Source organism: Mercenaria mercenaria, chromosome 11 (assembly GCF_021730395.1).
Source record: "Mercenaria mercenaria strain notata chromosome 11, MADL_Memer_1, whole genome shotgun sequence".
Taxonomy (NCBI): domain Eukaryota; kingdom Metazoa; phylum Mollusca; class Bivalvia; order Venerida; family Veneridae; genus Mercenaria; species Mercenaria mercenaria.
This window is the reverse complement of record NC_069371.1, coordinates 71,349,550-71,368,050: the sequence shown is the minus strand read 5'-3', so window position 1 is coordinate 71,368,050 and position 18,501 is coordinate 71,349,550. Positions and strand designations below refer to the sequence as shown.

Genomic DNA, 18,501 nt, shown 5'->3' with positions numbered 1-18,501 from the left:
TCATTTTATATATTTTCCAAACACGTAAAAGAATTATTTGTATTGCTTTTTATCAACAATGCCATCAATATTTGACAATCGATCTGATTCAGCGCTCTTTCAATCGCCATAATAATGTTGTTTCATGACGTCAACATCAGAACGCGCTGACGTTCTGGTTACCCGGGGCCGTTATGGTTATGGCGCCAGAGGCGCACTGCGCCATTATGGATACATAAACAGAATCCGTAGCGACCGTTTTAAATGGCTTTTTGTTACTATTTATAGTAACGTATATAATCAGGAAAAATATTGCACGATCACAGTCCATTGAAACTCAATCGAAATGATTGTAGATATGTAATAAGGAAAAATATTTCTTGTAGAGTCTACAACGGACTGGCGTTTCCGTCGACTTTACCCATGCCTGCAAAACCCATCTGGCATCCCCATGCGATGGCTCTCGTTCTGGTTATGATAACTTGCGCTGCTTTGATATTATATGGTATTGTATATGTGAACTTAGACAATATCAGGTACTTTGAGACCTACTCTTCGTCCTATTTATATGTAGTATTTTGTCGGTCTGAAATACGTTATTTTACGGAAAGGACATACCGTTACGCTTTAAACGATAAAACTAAAGTGGAACTTTGTTATTGTGCTTCACTTGAATGTAATGACGTCACTTCGGCTTACGGACGTTCATTTCCCGCGCTGTGGGTGCATGCTCTGCCATAAGAATGAGTACTGCAAATGAAGTACATTGTATTTCTAATTGCTTTTAAATTTCTGTTGTTATTTGTGAAATACGGTATGCAACAAAAATGATCTGTCAGAATGAAACGCTTATTTTTATACGATGTGCAAGAAAAAGATCAGTTATGTGTTAACGAACTCGACAGAAATATCCTTGCTGAGGGCACTTGCGCCTTGTATTGTTACGAGTTATGACGTCTCAGGTTCCTAATACATTTGCACGACGTAATAATAATTATTATATGCGGACAAAATGAGCAATACGCCTGCACATGGTGCCGAAAACATTTGTTACGAAATAGCTAATTTATGTGGAAAGTTCTTGAAGTAATGCTTTACGATCCTGATTATCTATACAGAATTGATTACCGGCGTACACATGTACGTACTATCTAATAAGTGTGAATGTATAAGCTATTTTGTAACATTAATGAAGCGTTCTACGTCTCTCCGAGATAATTGAGCCGTGCCATGAGAAAATCAACATAGTGGGTTTGCGACCAGCATGGATCCAGACCAGCCTGCGCATCCGCGCAGTCTGGTCAGGATCCATGCTGTTCGCTTTTAAAGCCTATTACAATTAGAGAAACCGTTAGTGAACAGCATGGATCCTGACCAGACTGCGCGGATACGCAGGCTGGTCTGGATCTATGCTGGTCGCAAATGCACTATGTTTGTTTTCTCATGGCGCGGCTCAATTAAAGATTTTAAGGTTCGTGGTGACGGAATGCGCAAGGTGCCCCTCCGAACATTATTTCATATACGGACGGGCATCTTGGTAGAGCAAACGACCGTTTGCAAGCGTACTGGATGGATTTCTTACATGAAAATCCCACATCCAAAGCTAAAGTTCAAGTACATAGATGAAAAGGCAAATTAAAGGAAAAAGGCGTTTCAGTAAAACGACAAAGTAAAGGAGATTCGAGTCACTGCACGACTTTTATGAATTATGTTTGAAAAAGAAAAGTAAAAGGGTGATGCAATATGCTGCATAAGTTTGGATTATCTTAGTAAATGCACAAGTTTCGAGAACTTAATAAGGAAATTGGGAGATGAAAACAACGCAAAATACTAGCAATGAAATTTTCAGGAAATGCGCGTGTTTAAAAAGGACGAGAAAGAAAGACATGCTGTAAAGTTTAGAATAATATAATTGTTATTTTCTTCCAATTATTAAAACCTTACAGGTTCTCTATCCGCTTTTAACGTAAAATGTAAACATTACATTGCATAACATGTATACACTTTTTCAAAACTGACTGTAAGAGTAATGGTTCGGCTGAGCACCACTTTTGTGTAGGAGCCATCAACAATGCTTACAAGATTCCATGGAATTTGATATAAATGAAAGATACTTATTTCTATTGAAGAGCATTAACCTTACATTTTAATTTTCATGCTGAAATTGTACATGATTTTATTAATCCATTTCAAAGAATTTTACTCCACCCTGCGTAATACTATAATGTGTATTATTATAACGACAAATACATTTGTCATACTGATTAAATTGTTGTATCTTGCCCAGACGTCATCCAGTCATTTATGAAAATGTCAAAGAAATGTTCTCGACGTAAAGATAAGATGTACATAATAATTTTCTACAAGTTCAAATGGTAATTATGATACTGAGACTTTGCAACACTGTATGTGAGACGTTGTCACATAATCTCTGTTATCGTTGCGGCCTTGCAACATTTATGTAGCTTACATATGTGTATTTGTAACTAGTTCATTGTATCTTGCAAAATGCTGCAAATAGCTAATATATCTTCCACACATCAAACTCATCTTTTCAGTTATGAAACGTAGAATATATACGCTTAATTACACATAATATATGAATCAACAAGGTCATTCGAAGCGACACCGTAGCTTCATCGTTGAGGTATGTCACATGATATCGATGAGAATTGACTTACGTTGGAACGTAGTTCTCCTGGAGTGAATTTACCGTTTAAAGTTCCGGTACATTGATGTTTTAATCAAAAGATAAAAGTGATGCCAAAAAATCTTTCAAGTACAATAATCACTGTTAATTCGTTTAGATTTTGTATAAGTGTCATGTAATAATACTTAAAAAACACTTTCCAGAGTTAGTTCAACGCATATAGTTGCTGATAAGCTGCGTTTGCTTATAAATGTAAAAGAACACGTAACTGCGTCTACAAATATACATATTACTATGCACTATACATTTAATATGAATTCTTCTAGGCATACTTTCCAGCAACAACGGCAGAATTCTCTCCATGTTCGAAGTTAGAGCTTGTAGATTTGATTTCAGCTTATGAATGATTAATTTGGCATTTAAAGCCGGGAAGTTTATATCAGAATTTGTGGATTCGGTGTATGGATATAAAATATGCATAATGCATTTAAGGTATATTACAGTCACTGTTTATTTGTCGAAAATGTCAACGTTCAGTAGATTTTTGAATTGGCAATAAACTCATTTTCGGCTGTTTATACAGTTTTACTGTTAAGCATCCAGTTTAATATAGTGGAGGAATATATTTACAGCTGAGTGCTATCTGAATAATAACAAGACAATTATGAATTCTATAGTGTGGAATTCTAGTTAATGTTTGATAGTTTGCAGGCAAGTACGTAGAAGTTTTTTGTTTGTTTGTTTTGGGTTTAACGCCGTTTTTCAACAGTATTTCAGTCATGTAACGGCGGGCAGTTAACCAGTTTTCCCGGATTCTGTACCAATACAAACCTGTTCTCCGCAAGTAACTGCCAACTTCCCCACATGAATGATCAGAGGTGGAGGACTAATGATTTCAGACACAATGTCGTTTATCAAATAGTCACGGAGAACATACGCCCCGCCCGAGGATCGAACTCGCGACCCCGCGATCCGTAGACCAACGCTCTTACCTACTGAGCTAAGCGGGCGGGTTTTTAATAATTTACAAAATGTGTAGTGTAATCTATTTCATAGTCCTTTCGCCCACTGGCACCACATCAGAAAGAAAATGCCTCCGTACGTGTTATACCCTACCCCTAGGTATTCTATAAGAACCATGGTCGTGAACGGGAAAATATACTAACCCATTTCAATCGCGTATTTCATACCTAAAACACGCAGTTCAGTAAATGTGTACTATTGATATTAAACAAGCGGTAATTTATCTTCCGTTGTGTATCGGTCACATTTCTTCAATGATCACATAGATAACATGATTGGTACAGATATTATTACATTATAGGAATGGAGCTTATTAATTAGTTTATAGACATATATATTTTGTATATAGTTTTGCAACTTATTTTCAATGGAGTCCTTTGATGACAAATGTCAAAGACGTAAAGAAATGTGGCTATATACTAAGTATCACAATGATATAGTTTGTATCTTATCTATCACAGGCTGGACCTATCACAGAAAAAAAAAGAATAATGATTAACGACAAACATAGTATGAATAGATCCATAATACTGTACACATTTAATAAAAATCGTTCTAAAACAAAATAAAATCTGCATTGAATTTTCTCAACATATTTCTATATTGAAAGAGATGCTGTTTCACCTCTTTCTTCAAAGATACTTTTTCATTGCCCTGAATTTGAAGTATAACCGTCTACTTGAGGCACATAGAAATTGCATTTACTGTTTCGTCTAATATATGAGTGAGTCTTGAAGACAAGTGAAACATTTTCATGTTGATATGATGTACCTTTCTTATAAAAGATTTTATGAATATTGCTAAGCCTCAACTGCTTTACTCTGTTATCAACATTGAGTTTAAATATATATAAATAACTGCTCAACCCCTTTTTGTGGGTGCGTTGAAAAAAGAGCCAGTGATGCTACGAGGTGACGCTACTTTCAGAATTAAACAAGAAAGATGGTGACTTTCTTTTATATTTTCTGTAACAATACTAGGTCTTACTGCAATGAACGGGAAATGTAGTTCCACCTAGACATCAAATTGATTTCCAAGTCGTTTAAAGTGATGAAGTAAAACCGGTACAAATATAAAAATCTCAAAGAAATAGCAACGATTTGTGTAAAAGAATGTGAAATAATTATGTTGTTTGTTAACGATTATCACACTTCCATGCATATTCTTGACATAAGAGGTGAGATAGAACACTTGAATGTGGCGTGCGCAGAACTGGGAATGGAGCTAATGCATTCTTAATTTTGTTGGTGAATACGCCTCATTTCATTTCAACAGAACCAGTTTCTTTTCCAGTCGTTTCTGAGACAACAGAAATTGCACTTCTGGTCTGCGTTGCTATACTTCTAAAAAGAGAGGAACTAGGGAGTAAATCCTTTATACATGATTACACTGACACAGACTGTTTCATGGCGTAATGTGCAACGTTATAAAGTAAATAAATACTTTCAACAGCACATAGACCGACAATAAATTAAGGCATGAATGTTTCTATGGGAACTGCATAACCCTTTTATTGATATAAGGTCTTAAAATCGTTCGAGAATGTAAAAAGCAAGTCGCTCTCGCTTTCTTTATAAATGAATGTCGTTAGTTGCAGTCAAAACGCCACCCGAAAAACTACCACAGGCTCATTTTCAGCTTATCTCAGAAAATAAGTAGAGCTTGTGTGTTCGGAGGTTGTATAATAAAGATGACTTAAGCAGTGAAATATTAATTTCTTTCAACTGCGAATCAAATCATTTTGTTTTTCAAGTACGTATTTGTTTTCAAGATTGCTGTTGTATACAGAAGCCAATGATCTATTTGGTATCCTTTGAATTTCGAGAGTCCATAGGATGATGTCTGCGGAACAGAAAGTGCAACAGATACACACAAGCCTTCTGACTTCCATTTCGGATACAATGGTAGAAACAGACAAAGAGTACGAGAACTTCATCACCCATATGTGTGTATACGTTAAACCTGGCCTTATATTGCAACACAAAACGACTTTAGGAAAACTGAGAGCTCTGGAGAAAAAGAAACTTCTTGGACCTGGAAATTATAAAATTCTTAAAGAAATATGTATTAACAGCGGGAACAATTACCTGACACACGACATAGAGACTGCTGAAAAAGAAATAATGAAGGTTCGGAAGGAATATGGAGAAGGAGGTAAATACAATTTAGCTGCTTTTGAAAAGAATTACTAATACTACTAAATAGTTACGCAGCTTTATTGTAAATCTAGTTTTTTTTTCTAACATTCTCGATTTGTTAAACATTAAAACAATAGTTGACTGGTGAGGGAACACTATGACAAATATGGTGTTATACTGTTGCATGACATCTGGTTCGTTACTACGTGAATGAACAAGTGCATATGTGTAATGTTCTGCAGCTTAACGACATGAAGATAAAGTTTTATTTGCTTTAAATTGTTAACCTCTCAGTTTAATCAAAATATTCAATTTATGCGATATATTTGTTGTAACTGTATTGTCAGAATTATTTTACAATTAATCAGGAATCGTCTTTTGTCTTTCAAAAGATGATTTCAAATTGAACTGTTCGTATACTCCAGCCTTAGCCTTCTCTCTCATAATCAAAAGACTGAGTGAGCCATCACGCACGGAATTGCTAAAACTATTTTTGACATGTGCATTGCTTCCACATCTGTAATTGTTTTAGAAAAACATATTTCTTTATAAATGTTGGCCGTTTTTGTGTGTGTGTGTGGGGGGGGGGGGGGGGGGGGGGCAAGTGAATTCTATTTCGTAAAAATAGTACTTCAAAGCCCAGTTGCAGTCCATCTACGCACAATAGACATTTACGGATTAAGTCTACGTGGACTGTGAACACCTAAGACGATAGATTTTTCAAGGGGACCGTCTCAACATGATAATTTTAATTTATGTTTGGTAGGAAAACATTCCTATAATGATGGTAAGGTCTGGCTTAATATGTCACTGCACAGGATAATATTTGGATTTGTCTGTCCGTCCGTCTGTTCGCCAGAGAAATGTTTTGTTATACATATCGCAAAAAGTATTTGATCTAGCGTCATAACACTTTCCTGAAATGTTCTTCAATATTATAAGTTGCGCATCTGCGACAAAGTTGAAAAGATGAGCTAGTCTGATCGCAATGTATCCGTATTCCATCGTCGTTGTCGTACAACATGAAAAAATCTAAACTGGATCAGTTGGGATCAAATGTAGGTCAGCAGGTAAAACATTGTGAAAACTGTAGAAAACGTAATATCTTGCGTCTCCATTCCTTTGTTGTTATTATACGCCCGAAGGGACGTATTTTGGGATACCACAGGTGTTCATCTGTCTGTCTGTCTGTCTGTCTGTCCGTTTGTCTGTCTGTCCGTCTGTCCGTTAACAATTTCGTGTCGACTCCGCTCCTTGAAGGATTTTAAACAAACTTGACACAAATGTTATCCACATCAAGAGGACGTGCAGAGCGCCTGTATCAGGTGGCTTGCTTTAAGGTCAAGGTCACACTTAGGGGTCAAGGTCATATGACTTTGTTTCGTGTCCGCTCTGTAACTCTTGATCTGTATGAGGGATTTTTTAAAAAAAAAGGCACAAATGTCCACCACATCGAGTCGACGTGCAGAGCGCATGTTTTGGATGGCTAGATACAAGGTCAAGGTCACACTAAGGGGTCAAAGGTCATATAACTTTGTTTCGAGTGCGATGCGTAACTGTTGAACTGCTTGAAGGATTTTAAAGAAACTTGGCACAAATATTCACCACATTGAGACGACGTGCAGAGCGCATGGCTCGCTTCAAGGTCAAGGTCACACTTAGAGGTCAAAGGTCACATGACTTTGTTTTGTGTTTATGTTGCTTTGCATTGCGGTGCTCTTGGTTTTATTTGGCATATCCATTTTTTGTTCACTTACATTTTTTTATTGAATTACTTCCCTTTTATGTTACTATAAATAGGTTATTTTGTTACATTTTTATTACTGGTCGTAGGGAAAAAACCGATACCACTTTTCTGTGGTACAACATGGATGGTACCTGCAAAGTTAAGGTGTATTTTGACATATCTGTACCTGGTAATGATTTTAGTGGACTTAGAATTTTTCCGGGAATTTCTTCCCTTTGTTGTCTTTTTCGTTTGTGCTTCAACAGTAAAGTTCTTTAAATTTTGCTCCCATCCCCTGATATAATCCTTCGGGCGTATATTGCCCCGCTTGGCGGAGCACTTGTTAGTTCTGTATTAGCGTTAAAGACTTGTATTCGTATTACTTTATTGTTTTAATTTGTCAGTAGTGGATGGACGAAGAGATGGACAGCTTTTTTACTAGATAAATGAATGGAAGATAGGAAAATAATCAAAATAAAAAAATCTTCCCATTTATACTGTATTATGGCATAAACGTGAATGAAATGAAATTCATTTCTTGTTGACAGTTTTCAGTTTATACAATCAATCCGATATGTTTTCTTCTACACACAAGGGATGCACAGACATGTACGGTTTTTGAAAGTCGCTGTCGTGAGTGCCTCCATACAGAGCTTACGCTCTTGTAACACTTCAATTCTGCGATTGAATGTTCTACAGTTATTCTGTAATGACATACATATTTGTTCAATTTAGTACATTTAATTAAAAAGGGGCATAATTCTGTCAAAATCCAATCAGAGTTATGGGGATTGCTTTTCTTGGTGTAGATTTCGATAGTAAATAACTATTTTAAGTTTCAAGTCAATAGCTTTGATAGTAACAGAGATATTTGACTTTATCAAAAACTTTAACCAAAAATTCTAAGTTAAAAGGGGGCATAATTCTATCAAAATTCAATCAGAGTTTTGCGGATAGATTCTCCTGGTAAAGCCTTTGATGGTAATTAACTATTTTAAGTTTCAAGTCAATAGCTTCGATAGTAACAGAGATATTTGCCTTTATCAAAAACTTTAACCAAAAAATCTAAGTTAAAAGGGACATAATTCTAACAAAATTCAAATCAGAGTATGGGGATTATTTCTACGCGTGTAGACTTAAATAGTAAATTAGTATTTTAAGATTCAAGTCAATAGCTTTGATAGTAACAAAGATTTTTGACTTGATCAAAAAAAATTAACAGAAAATTCTTAATTAAAAAGGGGCATAATTTTGTAAAAGTTCAAACCAGAGTTATGGGGATTGTTTTTCCTTGTGTAGACTTCGATAGTAAATAACTATTTTAAGTTTCAAGTCAATAGCTTTGATAGTAACAGAGATATTTGACTTTATCACAAACTTTAACCAAAAATTCTAAGTTAAAAGTGGCATAATTCTATCAAAATTCAATCAAAGTTATGGGGATTATTTTTCCTGGTGTAGACGCCGACGCCGGAGCGAATGCAATAGCTCTACGTTTTCTTCGAAAAGTCGAGCTAAAAACTGGCACATCCAAATTTATATCACCTACCGCATAGTGATGATATAATAACTCAAACCCTATTGCCGTTATAAACTCTTTCATATCGTACATAATATAATTAAACTATGTTGAGACGGTCCCCTTGAAAAAGCTATCGCCTTAGGTGTCCACAGTCCACGTAGACTTAATCCGTAAATGTCTAATAAGAGAGCAACGACGTAAAAACGGTAGTTTTTTTATCCGAATAAATCTCAGACATTTTTATCACCAAAACTATCCCCCTAAACACACCAAGTACACTGTGTCAGTTATAACCGTTCAGAATAGGCTAAATGCAAACTAACAATACCAAAAATCAGGTCCAGTCCTACTTTGTAACTTACAGATTCGCCATTTCACTTTTTCGCTTTCGCATATTACCTCCGCCTCCCATGATTATGGATGTATCGATGACAAGACGGCCAATTGTAAAGAACGTTTTACTTTGGCCGAGACAGTGTACAGATTTGAAACGTAGCGATAAAATCCGAATTGTAACGGATTATAAACAAGCAGCTATGGTAGACGAAAATTATTTACCAAATTCAAATTAAATAGCAACTGGTAAGAAACTAAATAGGATTGAACCTTACTTTTAGTCTTGTTAGTTTGCATTTAGCCTTTTCTAACCGCTTGTAACGTACGCTATTTTGTACTGACACGGTGTACTTGATGCGTTTTAGGGAGAAGACTCCTATGTATAAAATGTGTGGGATTTATTCGGATAGAGAAAAAACTACCGCTTTGTGCGCCGTTGCTCGCTTGTTGTATGAAAACGGTTTGCAATAAGATTTTTCTGAAAGAGTATTCACTTGCCCAAAAGACGACTAACCATTTATTAAGAAATATTTTTGAGAAAATATAATCATGAGGGCCATGATGGACCTTTATCGCTCACCAGAGTTTACCTGGCCTACTGACCTTTATTTGACTCCAAATGAGTAAGTTTGAATTTAACCTAAAGGTCATGAAGACAATCAGATTCATATAGATTGAGTCACAACTGTTGCCTTTTGAATGTCCACATACTTTCCTTCGAATTGACCATGTGACCTAGTTTTTGACCTCAAATGACCAAGTTTCATAAAGATTGTGGCACAACTGTGTCCCCTAACGTGTTCAAAGCTTTTCCTTTGGTCTGGCCTACTGACCTAGTTTTTTTGACTGGAAAAACAGAGTAAGGTGGCACTTATTGTCCTATGACATTCACGCATCCTATTACTGTCACTGATTTGGATTTACAGCTTGCACTTTGCGGTGTTTTCCAGATACAATCTTTGGCGGTTTATGATCGGTGTAAGTCCCTCTTCATCAACATTATACACTAAATGAGTCTTTGCAATAAGATGTTACTTCACCAAAATGTTATTTAGAGCATCAAAGTACTTGTCAATAGCCTCCCTTGTAGCACTTCTGGCTCTAGCCATCTCTAAACTTCTTAGCTTCTTGACGTTCAGTTCAGGCCACCTCCGAATAAAGTGGTATAACCATCTGTCTGTTAAAGGATTTTTCTGTTTCTTTAACCTAGACTCACAGCATAGTCAGATGCCAAGTTAATAGTCTCTTGCTTGCTGTAACCGTATCCCACTTCAGCCATGGTCTGTAAATCTCTTGCTAAAAGTACTTCTTTCTCATGTGAAAACAATGTTGGGGCCCCAGTGATTACACATTCAACATCAATTCTTCCTTGTAGCCTGTCAATCGGTGTTGATTTGGGTATATCATGATACAAAGTTGCGTCTCTTTTCCTTGACTGCCCAAAAGACCAGAGTCAAACTCTCTGTATCATAAGACCTGTACGGACCCCTGGTACCTTCTCTTGTTTGAAAAATAAGCGAAGATAGAGTTTATAAGCATAGCTATATGAATCAATTAAATTCCAATTAGCAAAAAATCAAGATATAATGCTAGTGGGTTCATTCTGCCATGACGTTAATGGTGAACAGTATATTTCAGAAACGGTACGGCATAGCTTTTGGGCCCTATTATAAGCATAATTCAGCAGACGCAAGTAAACAAAGTCACACACTTAAGGTAGTTCTGCACGTTTGATAAACCGGAAGTGATGGCGTAACGTCATTTATCCGGAAAACGTAGAATAAAGCCTTAATTCGACGTACAGAAATGAAAATCCTTTCATGAATTAATCGCATCCTATGAGTAAATTTATTACAATGGCACTGTTGCTATATCTCCAAAGTCAAAATATGGTATTAAAATATGACACGTTAAATAATTCAAAATTAGCGTGAAATGTCCGGTTCTCTTTTATCTTGGTCAAATATCTTAAAAATTAGCACACGGAGCTATATATTTTATTTCTTCAAATTATAGACCATGTCTTTATTCACCACTGTGAGAAGTTTCATCAAAATCTACATTGTAGAAAAATTTCTGTTCGCGAAAATGTTTTGAAAGTTATGGTTTTCCCTTAGACTACCATTACGAAATATTGCATGAGGTCCATATTTTTAAAATCATTCTAGCAAAAAATCAAGCACACGACCCTATCTTTTTATTTGCTGAATTTTCTAGGTATATTCTGAAGTTTTGAAAAATCAGAGTTTAATCAAATTCTTCATTGTTGAAAAAATTTCTAACCAAACGTGCAGAACTACCTTAAATGTGTGATGAAAATGGATTTTTAGTAACTGTGCATTTTAGGAATAGTTGAAAACATGTAAAACTTCAAGATTTTTACAAAAAGTAATAAAACAAACCTTTCTTATCTCCATGTCAGTTGATTTTACATGACTGACGTTTTGGTTATTAGTCTAAACGAATATGTGCGCGGGCAAACGGAAGTGGTGCGTAACTTCCGTGATTTACTTATTTTCCGGGGCCAGTCGAAGTTATGCTGTGGTTGGGCTCTGTATGCTAAGGCTCATGGACCCATACTGTATCCTAGGTACCTTACTGCTACCTGTGGTACATACCTTTGCATCAACATTTTTGATAGTCTCAGTGAGGTTCCAGAAGCTAATACTTTTGAAATGTTTGTTTATTCCATTTCTTCCTCTAGCCAAAGCTGGATCCAAACAATCGAATAGTGTGGCTGAGTGCACTAATGATATTAATCAGCAGACTCAACAAAGAAACCGAAACGAAAGAACTAGAAAACGACCACCTTCAGGTAATTGTTAAATTAATCAATACTATCCCTTTAAAAATGGTTATATGTAAATTATATAAATGATAAAAAGTCAATCCCTCGTTTATTAGCTCGACTATACGAAGTATAAGGAGAGCTATCCTACTCGCCCCGGCGTCGGCGTCTTTCCGCGTTCCCACCTTGGTTAAAGTTTTTACACTTTCTCTTTTTTCACCTTATCTCTGTAATTACATGATGGATTTGATTCAAACTTGAAATACTTATTCCTCATCATCATCCACATCATCTGACATAAGGGCCATAAATCTGGCACCAATATTTCATGAATTATTCCCCCTTTTCACTTAGATTTTCAGGTTAAAGTTTTGATGCACTTTCACTCTATCTCTGTTATTACTGAATGGATTTGATTCAAACTTAAAATGGTTGTTCTACATCATCAACCACATCATATGACACAAGGTGCATAACTCTGGCACCATGTTTTCATGAATTATTCCCCCTTTTTAGTTAGAGTTTCAGTTTAAAGTTTTGGTGCACTTTCAATCTACCTCTGTTATTACTGAATGGATTTGATTCAAACTTAAAATAGTTGTTCAGCATCATCACCCACATCATATGACACAAGATGCATAACTCTGGCACAATTTTTATGCCCCCGAAAGGAGGCATATTAGTTTTCAACTGTCCGTCCGTTAGTTAGTTCGTTAGTCACAACGTTAACTTTTTGCATGAAGGCACTTTACTCGCGAACCACTGCACCCAGGACCTTCAAACTTCACATGCTGATAGTACTTATTGAGTACACCACCCCTACTGACTTTGGGGTGGTCACCAGGTCAAAGGTCAAGGTCACAGGGGCCCAAAACTTTTTAACTTTTTGCATGAAGGACTTTACTCGCAAACCACTGCCCCAAAGGGCCCTTCAAACTTCACATGCTGATAGTACTTAGTGAGAAATACCATCCCAACTGATTTTGGGGACCCCCGATTAAAGGTCAAGGTCACTGGGACCAACGTTAACTTTTGCATGAAGGCACTTTACTCGCGAACCACTGCCCCAGGACCTTCAACTTCACACGTGATAGTACTTATGAGTACACCACCCCAAAACTGATTTTGGGGTCCCCAGGTCAAAGGTAAAGTCACAGGGGCCAACGTTAACTTTTTGCATGAAGGCACTTTACTCGCGAACCACTGCACCCAGGACCTTCAAACTTACATGCTGATAGTACTATTGAGTACCCCACCCCTAATGACTTTGGGGTCACCAGGTCAAAGGTCAAGGTCACAGAGGTCAACGTTAACTTTTTACATGAAGGCACTTTACTCGCAAACCCACTGCACCCAGGCCTTCAAACTTCACCGCTGATAGTACTTATTGAGTACACTATCCTACGGGATTGGGGTCACCAGGTCAAAGGTCAAGGGTCACGTGGCCATGTTATCTTTTTGCATTGAAGGCACAACTCGCAACCACGCACCAGGACCTTCAAATTTCACATGCTGATAGAACTTATTGAGTACACCACCCTACTGACTTTGGGGTCCCCAGGTCAAGGTCGAGGTCACAGGGGCCAACGTTAACTTTTTGCATGAAGGCACTTTATCGCGAACCACTGCACCCAGGATTTTCAAAATTCACATGTGATAGTACTTATTGAGTACACCACCCCTAGACTTTGGGGTCCCCAGGTAAAAAAGTCAAGGTGCTGCGGGGCATTTGTCACCATTAGTGACAGCGCTGTTCATGATTTATTCCCTTTTTACTTAGAATTTCAGGTTAAAGTTTTATGCACTTTCACTCTATCTCTGTTATTACTAAATGGATCTGATTCAAACTTAAACAATTGTTCAACATCATTACCCTTATCGTATGACATAAGCTGCAAAACTCGCGGACCAAATTTTTATGAATTATTTCCCCTTTTTACTTAGAATTTTAGGTATAAATTTTGATGCAATTTCACTCTGTCTCTGTTATTACTGAATGGATTTGATTCAAACTTAAAATAGTTATTCAATATCATCACCCTCACCATTTGATACAAGGTTCATAACTCTGGCACCAATATTAATGAATATGCTCCTTTTGCTTTGGATATACTTATATAGTGTTTTGATACATTTATCTTTACCTCTCTTATTACTTTAGTTGATATTTTGACATAGACTCAGGCTATTGTGCAATATCATCATCCACAATTGGAGTCATAAAACACTCCAGTGACAGCTCTAGTTTCCTCAGATGTGCCCAGTTTCACTATCCAGCATCAAAATAGTCGAGCGCGCTGTCTCCTGTGAAAGCTCTTGTGGAACATCGTCAATATGTCTAAATGATACGCATTTTGTTCTTCAGAATCGACAGTTGATAGAAGAGAAATGTTCAACATACAATTCATTTATGACCACATATATTACCATCAGATTCATCGCACATCGAAATACGAAATACTTGATTAAGCGCCAAATCAATTACTTCATTTTCATAAATGAATTATTTCAAACTGAACACGAAAAATTAAACGTAACAGCGTAAAGTGATTTAAGTGCACCGAATATTCCATGATAATTTTGTGACATTATTTTGAATTATTTAACGTGTATTATGTTTAATATCATATTTTAACTTTAGAAATATAGTAACAATGTCATTTTAATAAATTTACTCACAGGTTGTCATTAATTAATAAAATGATTTTTATTTCCGTACGCCGAATCTAGGCTTTTTTCTACGTTTTCCGGATAAATGACGTTACGCCATCACTTCCGGTTTATCAAACGTGCAGAACTACCTTAAAGCGATACTTAGTGGTATTGTCCGTTCCGTAAACAGGTTATTGATCGCTACAATATACAAATGTTTGAAATTCAATGATGTAGCTCTTATATACAACTTGCTGCTGATAAATCGGTTGTCGATATTTTACTATTACTAAAAGTTAAGATCCAAAGGTACTAAAAGTATGTTGAGAAAGATAAAAAATGTAAGATCCATGAGGTTATAACAAGATACTGTATCATTTTTTTCTTTTCTTCTTTTCTGAAATGCTCTATTAATTCAGATTTATCCTTTATTTCAGATGTATCTGATCAAGCCCCTTTTGGATCAAAACAAGCGAAACGTGAGTATGAATCACAAGGGACGAAAAGGCGAGACAGTACATGTATACCTAGAAATCAGCATTCTGCGGGAAAACTTAAGACGGACGTCTCATATTTGCCACCCTGTATTTAATTTTTTACTGTATCCAGCTATGTGCTTATGATCGTCGACAGTTTTGCGTTTCTTTGAAAGTTATAACCGTATCCTAAACAGCATTTCGAACGGCAAAAATTTTTATTTGTTTTTTCAAAATGACTTTCAGTACGGTTTTTATGTTATTACTAAATTTTCTTTTTACCGACAAGCAAAACCTTTTTCGCAGCTATTTTTTTTTGAACGACTGACTAGTTACTATAGTTTCTCTGATGTCTATCTCGATAACAAGGCTAGAGGGTTGCATAATTATAAGGAGTTTATAGGTTACTGTATCAAAAGGGGGCACTTTACACCTTTGTTACGACCGGGTTATTACATATTTCACAAGATGTGTTACTATAAAACCCTCATACGTAGAAACGTCATGAATGCTCAAGAAAAGCAGAAAAAATGGGATCTTAATTTGATTTAATATCAGTTTTTCACAAAACAAAACTCCCCTCATCCAACGGAATAATTATTTCTTAAGGCGTCGTAAACAGGCCAGTTGAATATGATTGCTGAAAAATGCATTTACTGTTTTTTTCAGAGAATATACGAATTGTCCCAAAATTTTTAAAAAGAAAAAGGGTATTCACGTTTCTGTACGAAAGCGACAAACCTCTAAATTACTTTTTTTTGCAGCTTTTAATGTCTCTTTCCGAAATCGAAATTTTACATCGCCGTTTTTAACATGCGTAGGTGAATACATATTTCTATACACTGCTGCATTTAAAGAACAGCCGGTAAAGAAAAAAAAAATATTAAAAAAGGGCAAGAGGAAAAGAAACGTTAAGAAATGTTATGACCAATTTATTTTGAAACTTATGGGTCAGAATTACACCGAATTGGTCCGTAGCATCCTGTCATGGACCTCTCTCATTTCTTTTGTATGATTCAACCTGGCCTCCCTTAGGGACTGACACAGCTAGAAAAGAAAAAAAAAAGAACAACTTCTCCATAAACCCACTTGATGGATGTTCAAAATTTTGGGCATAAATTATTCATGTAAGGGGCCCCCTGAATTTGTTCATGACAAATGGCTTGCTTTACCCATTTAGGGCTGCTGGAGAAACTCACCACATTACTTGTTTTATCCTGTCACTTGCAGTATTTTCGACCCGATATCAGGGTGCCGTATATTTTTCTTGATATACCGTCAGTTGATCATGTGACCAGTGATATACGATCAGTTGATCATGTGACCTTATGATTGATATTGTTTGTCAAAGAAATTTTGCAACGAAACCTCATCATTGTGTTGGAAATGTCCAAACTAAGAAATGAGTGGTCAAATAATGAGTTTTTATTCAAAAACGAAGAAGTTATGCGATTTCCCGGAAACCCAAGTCATTATATAAGTGACGTCATTACGAATATGACGTCATTAAAGCGGTTGTCGCCCCAAATTTTTTTTGTAAAAAAAATTGGGAAAATTCGGAAATGAATTAATGACAAGATAAATAGAATAATAGGTTAGTGCCTAGATGGAGAAAGTTTATCTGGCTCGGCTCCGGACGTTATCAGGTTCGCCTTCGGCTCACCCGATAACCTCCTCCACCTCGCCAGATAAACTTTCTGATCTACGGCACTAACCTATTATTCTCTATTTCAAGAACCAGTTGCTATATGTTAACCTAACTTGGTATGTAGTTTATTCTTCTGGTTCAGCTTGAACACCGAAGCGGGAAAAAAGAAACAAAAGGGGGACATTATGCCTTAAATAAAGTTTTTCAAATTTTAAAAGTTGCTAACGCTTATTGCGCAATGAATAAAGGTAGACAATATTTTGTATTTCTAGACACGTCTTACAGTACCACGGAAGTACAGCAGGAATACAGCAGATGGTATTTTGCTTGGCTAGGACTAAGATGTGTTCTTGATGTACTTAAGCCTTTCTGCAATGAGATTGTAAACGAGCAGCATCGTGGTCATATGAGTAAGGTGAAACAAAAGCAACAACATTAACAATATAGCGTGCGGCCAATGTATCTTGAGGAACTTAAACCAGACCATGCCCGAGACAGCCAAAAATGTCCGTTCGGTAAAATTTAAATGTAACTGTCAGTACCCAGGTGCAAAAAAGTTTGTCCAAAAAATATATGTGGCGCTATATCGACGGATTATTGAACTCCATACCTTCAAGCGACCAGCGCAAGACTGGAGGAACACAGATATTTCAAAAATGGTGCTCAGATCCATGGGCGATTGCTAAATGGGTTCATCAGCACGTCAGGTTTTTGCATGTAAAAACATTTCAAATTTTCGACATTACTGGAATTCTACAACTAATTTACAACAACATGGGATTTTGTAGCCATATTACAAACATGGATCACATCGCCAAAGTAAATATGACCAACATAAATTTACTTAATTATAACTATCACATGTTTTACGTCGTAGAAGTGAAATAAAGCCATCACGTACATTTGATATTCTAACACGACCCGTCCCATGTTCCTATTAAACAAAGAAGGCTGAAAACCGTGTGTTATGAAACATTCTAACACGACCGATTTGTTTTCCTATTAAACAAAGAAGGCTGTGTTATAATTCAACAATTCATTTTTATGAAGTCACAATTCTTACATCATAAAGTTAGACGGCATGGAGTCGCGCTGGAAAAGATAACATGTTAGGATCGAAAAAATATATCTCAAAGAGTGATTTGCTCATCAATAAAATCATTGTTTGTCGTTCAAATGCGTATTATTATCTCACTCGGGCTTCACCCTCGTGATATAATTCCTTTGTATCTAAACTCCAAATAACGATTCTATTGAATGACAAATCACTGTTTGGGATATATTATTTCTTAAACAATTTATTTTCTGACGTCACAGTTTATACGTCATAGCGTCAAAAAGCATAGCGGAGCACTAGAAAAGAAACCAACAGAAGACAGGCAAATATTGAATGGATGTTGTCAAGGAGGTACTTTAAAATCCTTGGTGACGACTTAGAATCGAAATGATATATACAAACAATGATTTTATTCAGCGATAAATCACAAAATTAGATACAATATATATTATTTCTGAAAAACACTAGTGTAACAAAGCTTTGACGTCGACGTCGTTTATTTCTTG

At 36.3% G+C, this 18,501-nt stretch overlaps 2 protein-coding genes across 6 annotated transcripts in view; one reads left to right on the top strand and one right to left on the bottom strand.

Moving 5' to 3' along the window:
* LOC123533005 (inositol hexakisphosphate kinase 3-like) overlaps nt 1-18,501 on the bottom strand; it is a 374,160-nt gene that overhangs the window by 55,360 nt on the left and 300,299 nt on the right. The window lies entirely within an intron of this gene.
* Nucleotides 5,420-17,396, top strand: LOC123532036 (uncharacterized). 2 transcript variants are annotated; one of them, XM_053517692.1, is made up of 4 exons: nt 5,420-5,806; nt 12,079-12,189; nt 15,252-15,293; nt 17,211-17,396. In XM_053517692.1, exons 1-4 carry the CDS (start codon nt 5,488-5,490, stop codon nt 17,375-17,377), a joined length of 639 nt encoding a protein of 212 aa, XP_053373667.1. In that variant the 5' UTR covers nt 5,420-5,487; the 3' UTR covers nt 17,378-17,396. The 2 variants fall into 2 exon arrangements, with proteins under 2 accessions (XP_053373667.1, XP_053373666.1); XM_053517691.1 differs by having other exon boundaries at nt 15,252-15,362.

Coding starts and splice junctions, on each gene's coding strand:
- LOC123532036 (XM_053517691.1), top strand. CDS start 5,488: ATGATGTCTGCGGAACAGAAAGTGCAACAGATACACACAAGCCTTCTG. Junction 5,807..12,078: donor GAAGGAATATGGAGAAGGAG/GTAAATACAATT, acceptor TTCTTCCTCTAG/CCAAAGCTGGATCCAAACAA. Junction 15,363..17,210: donor TAGAAATCAGCATTCTGCGG/GAAAACTTAAGA, acceptor TTGTATTTCTAG/ACACGTCTTACAGTACCACG.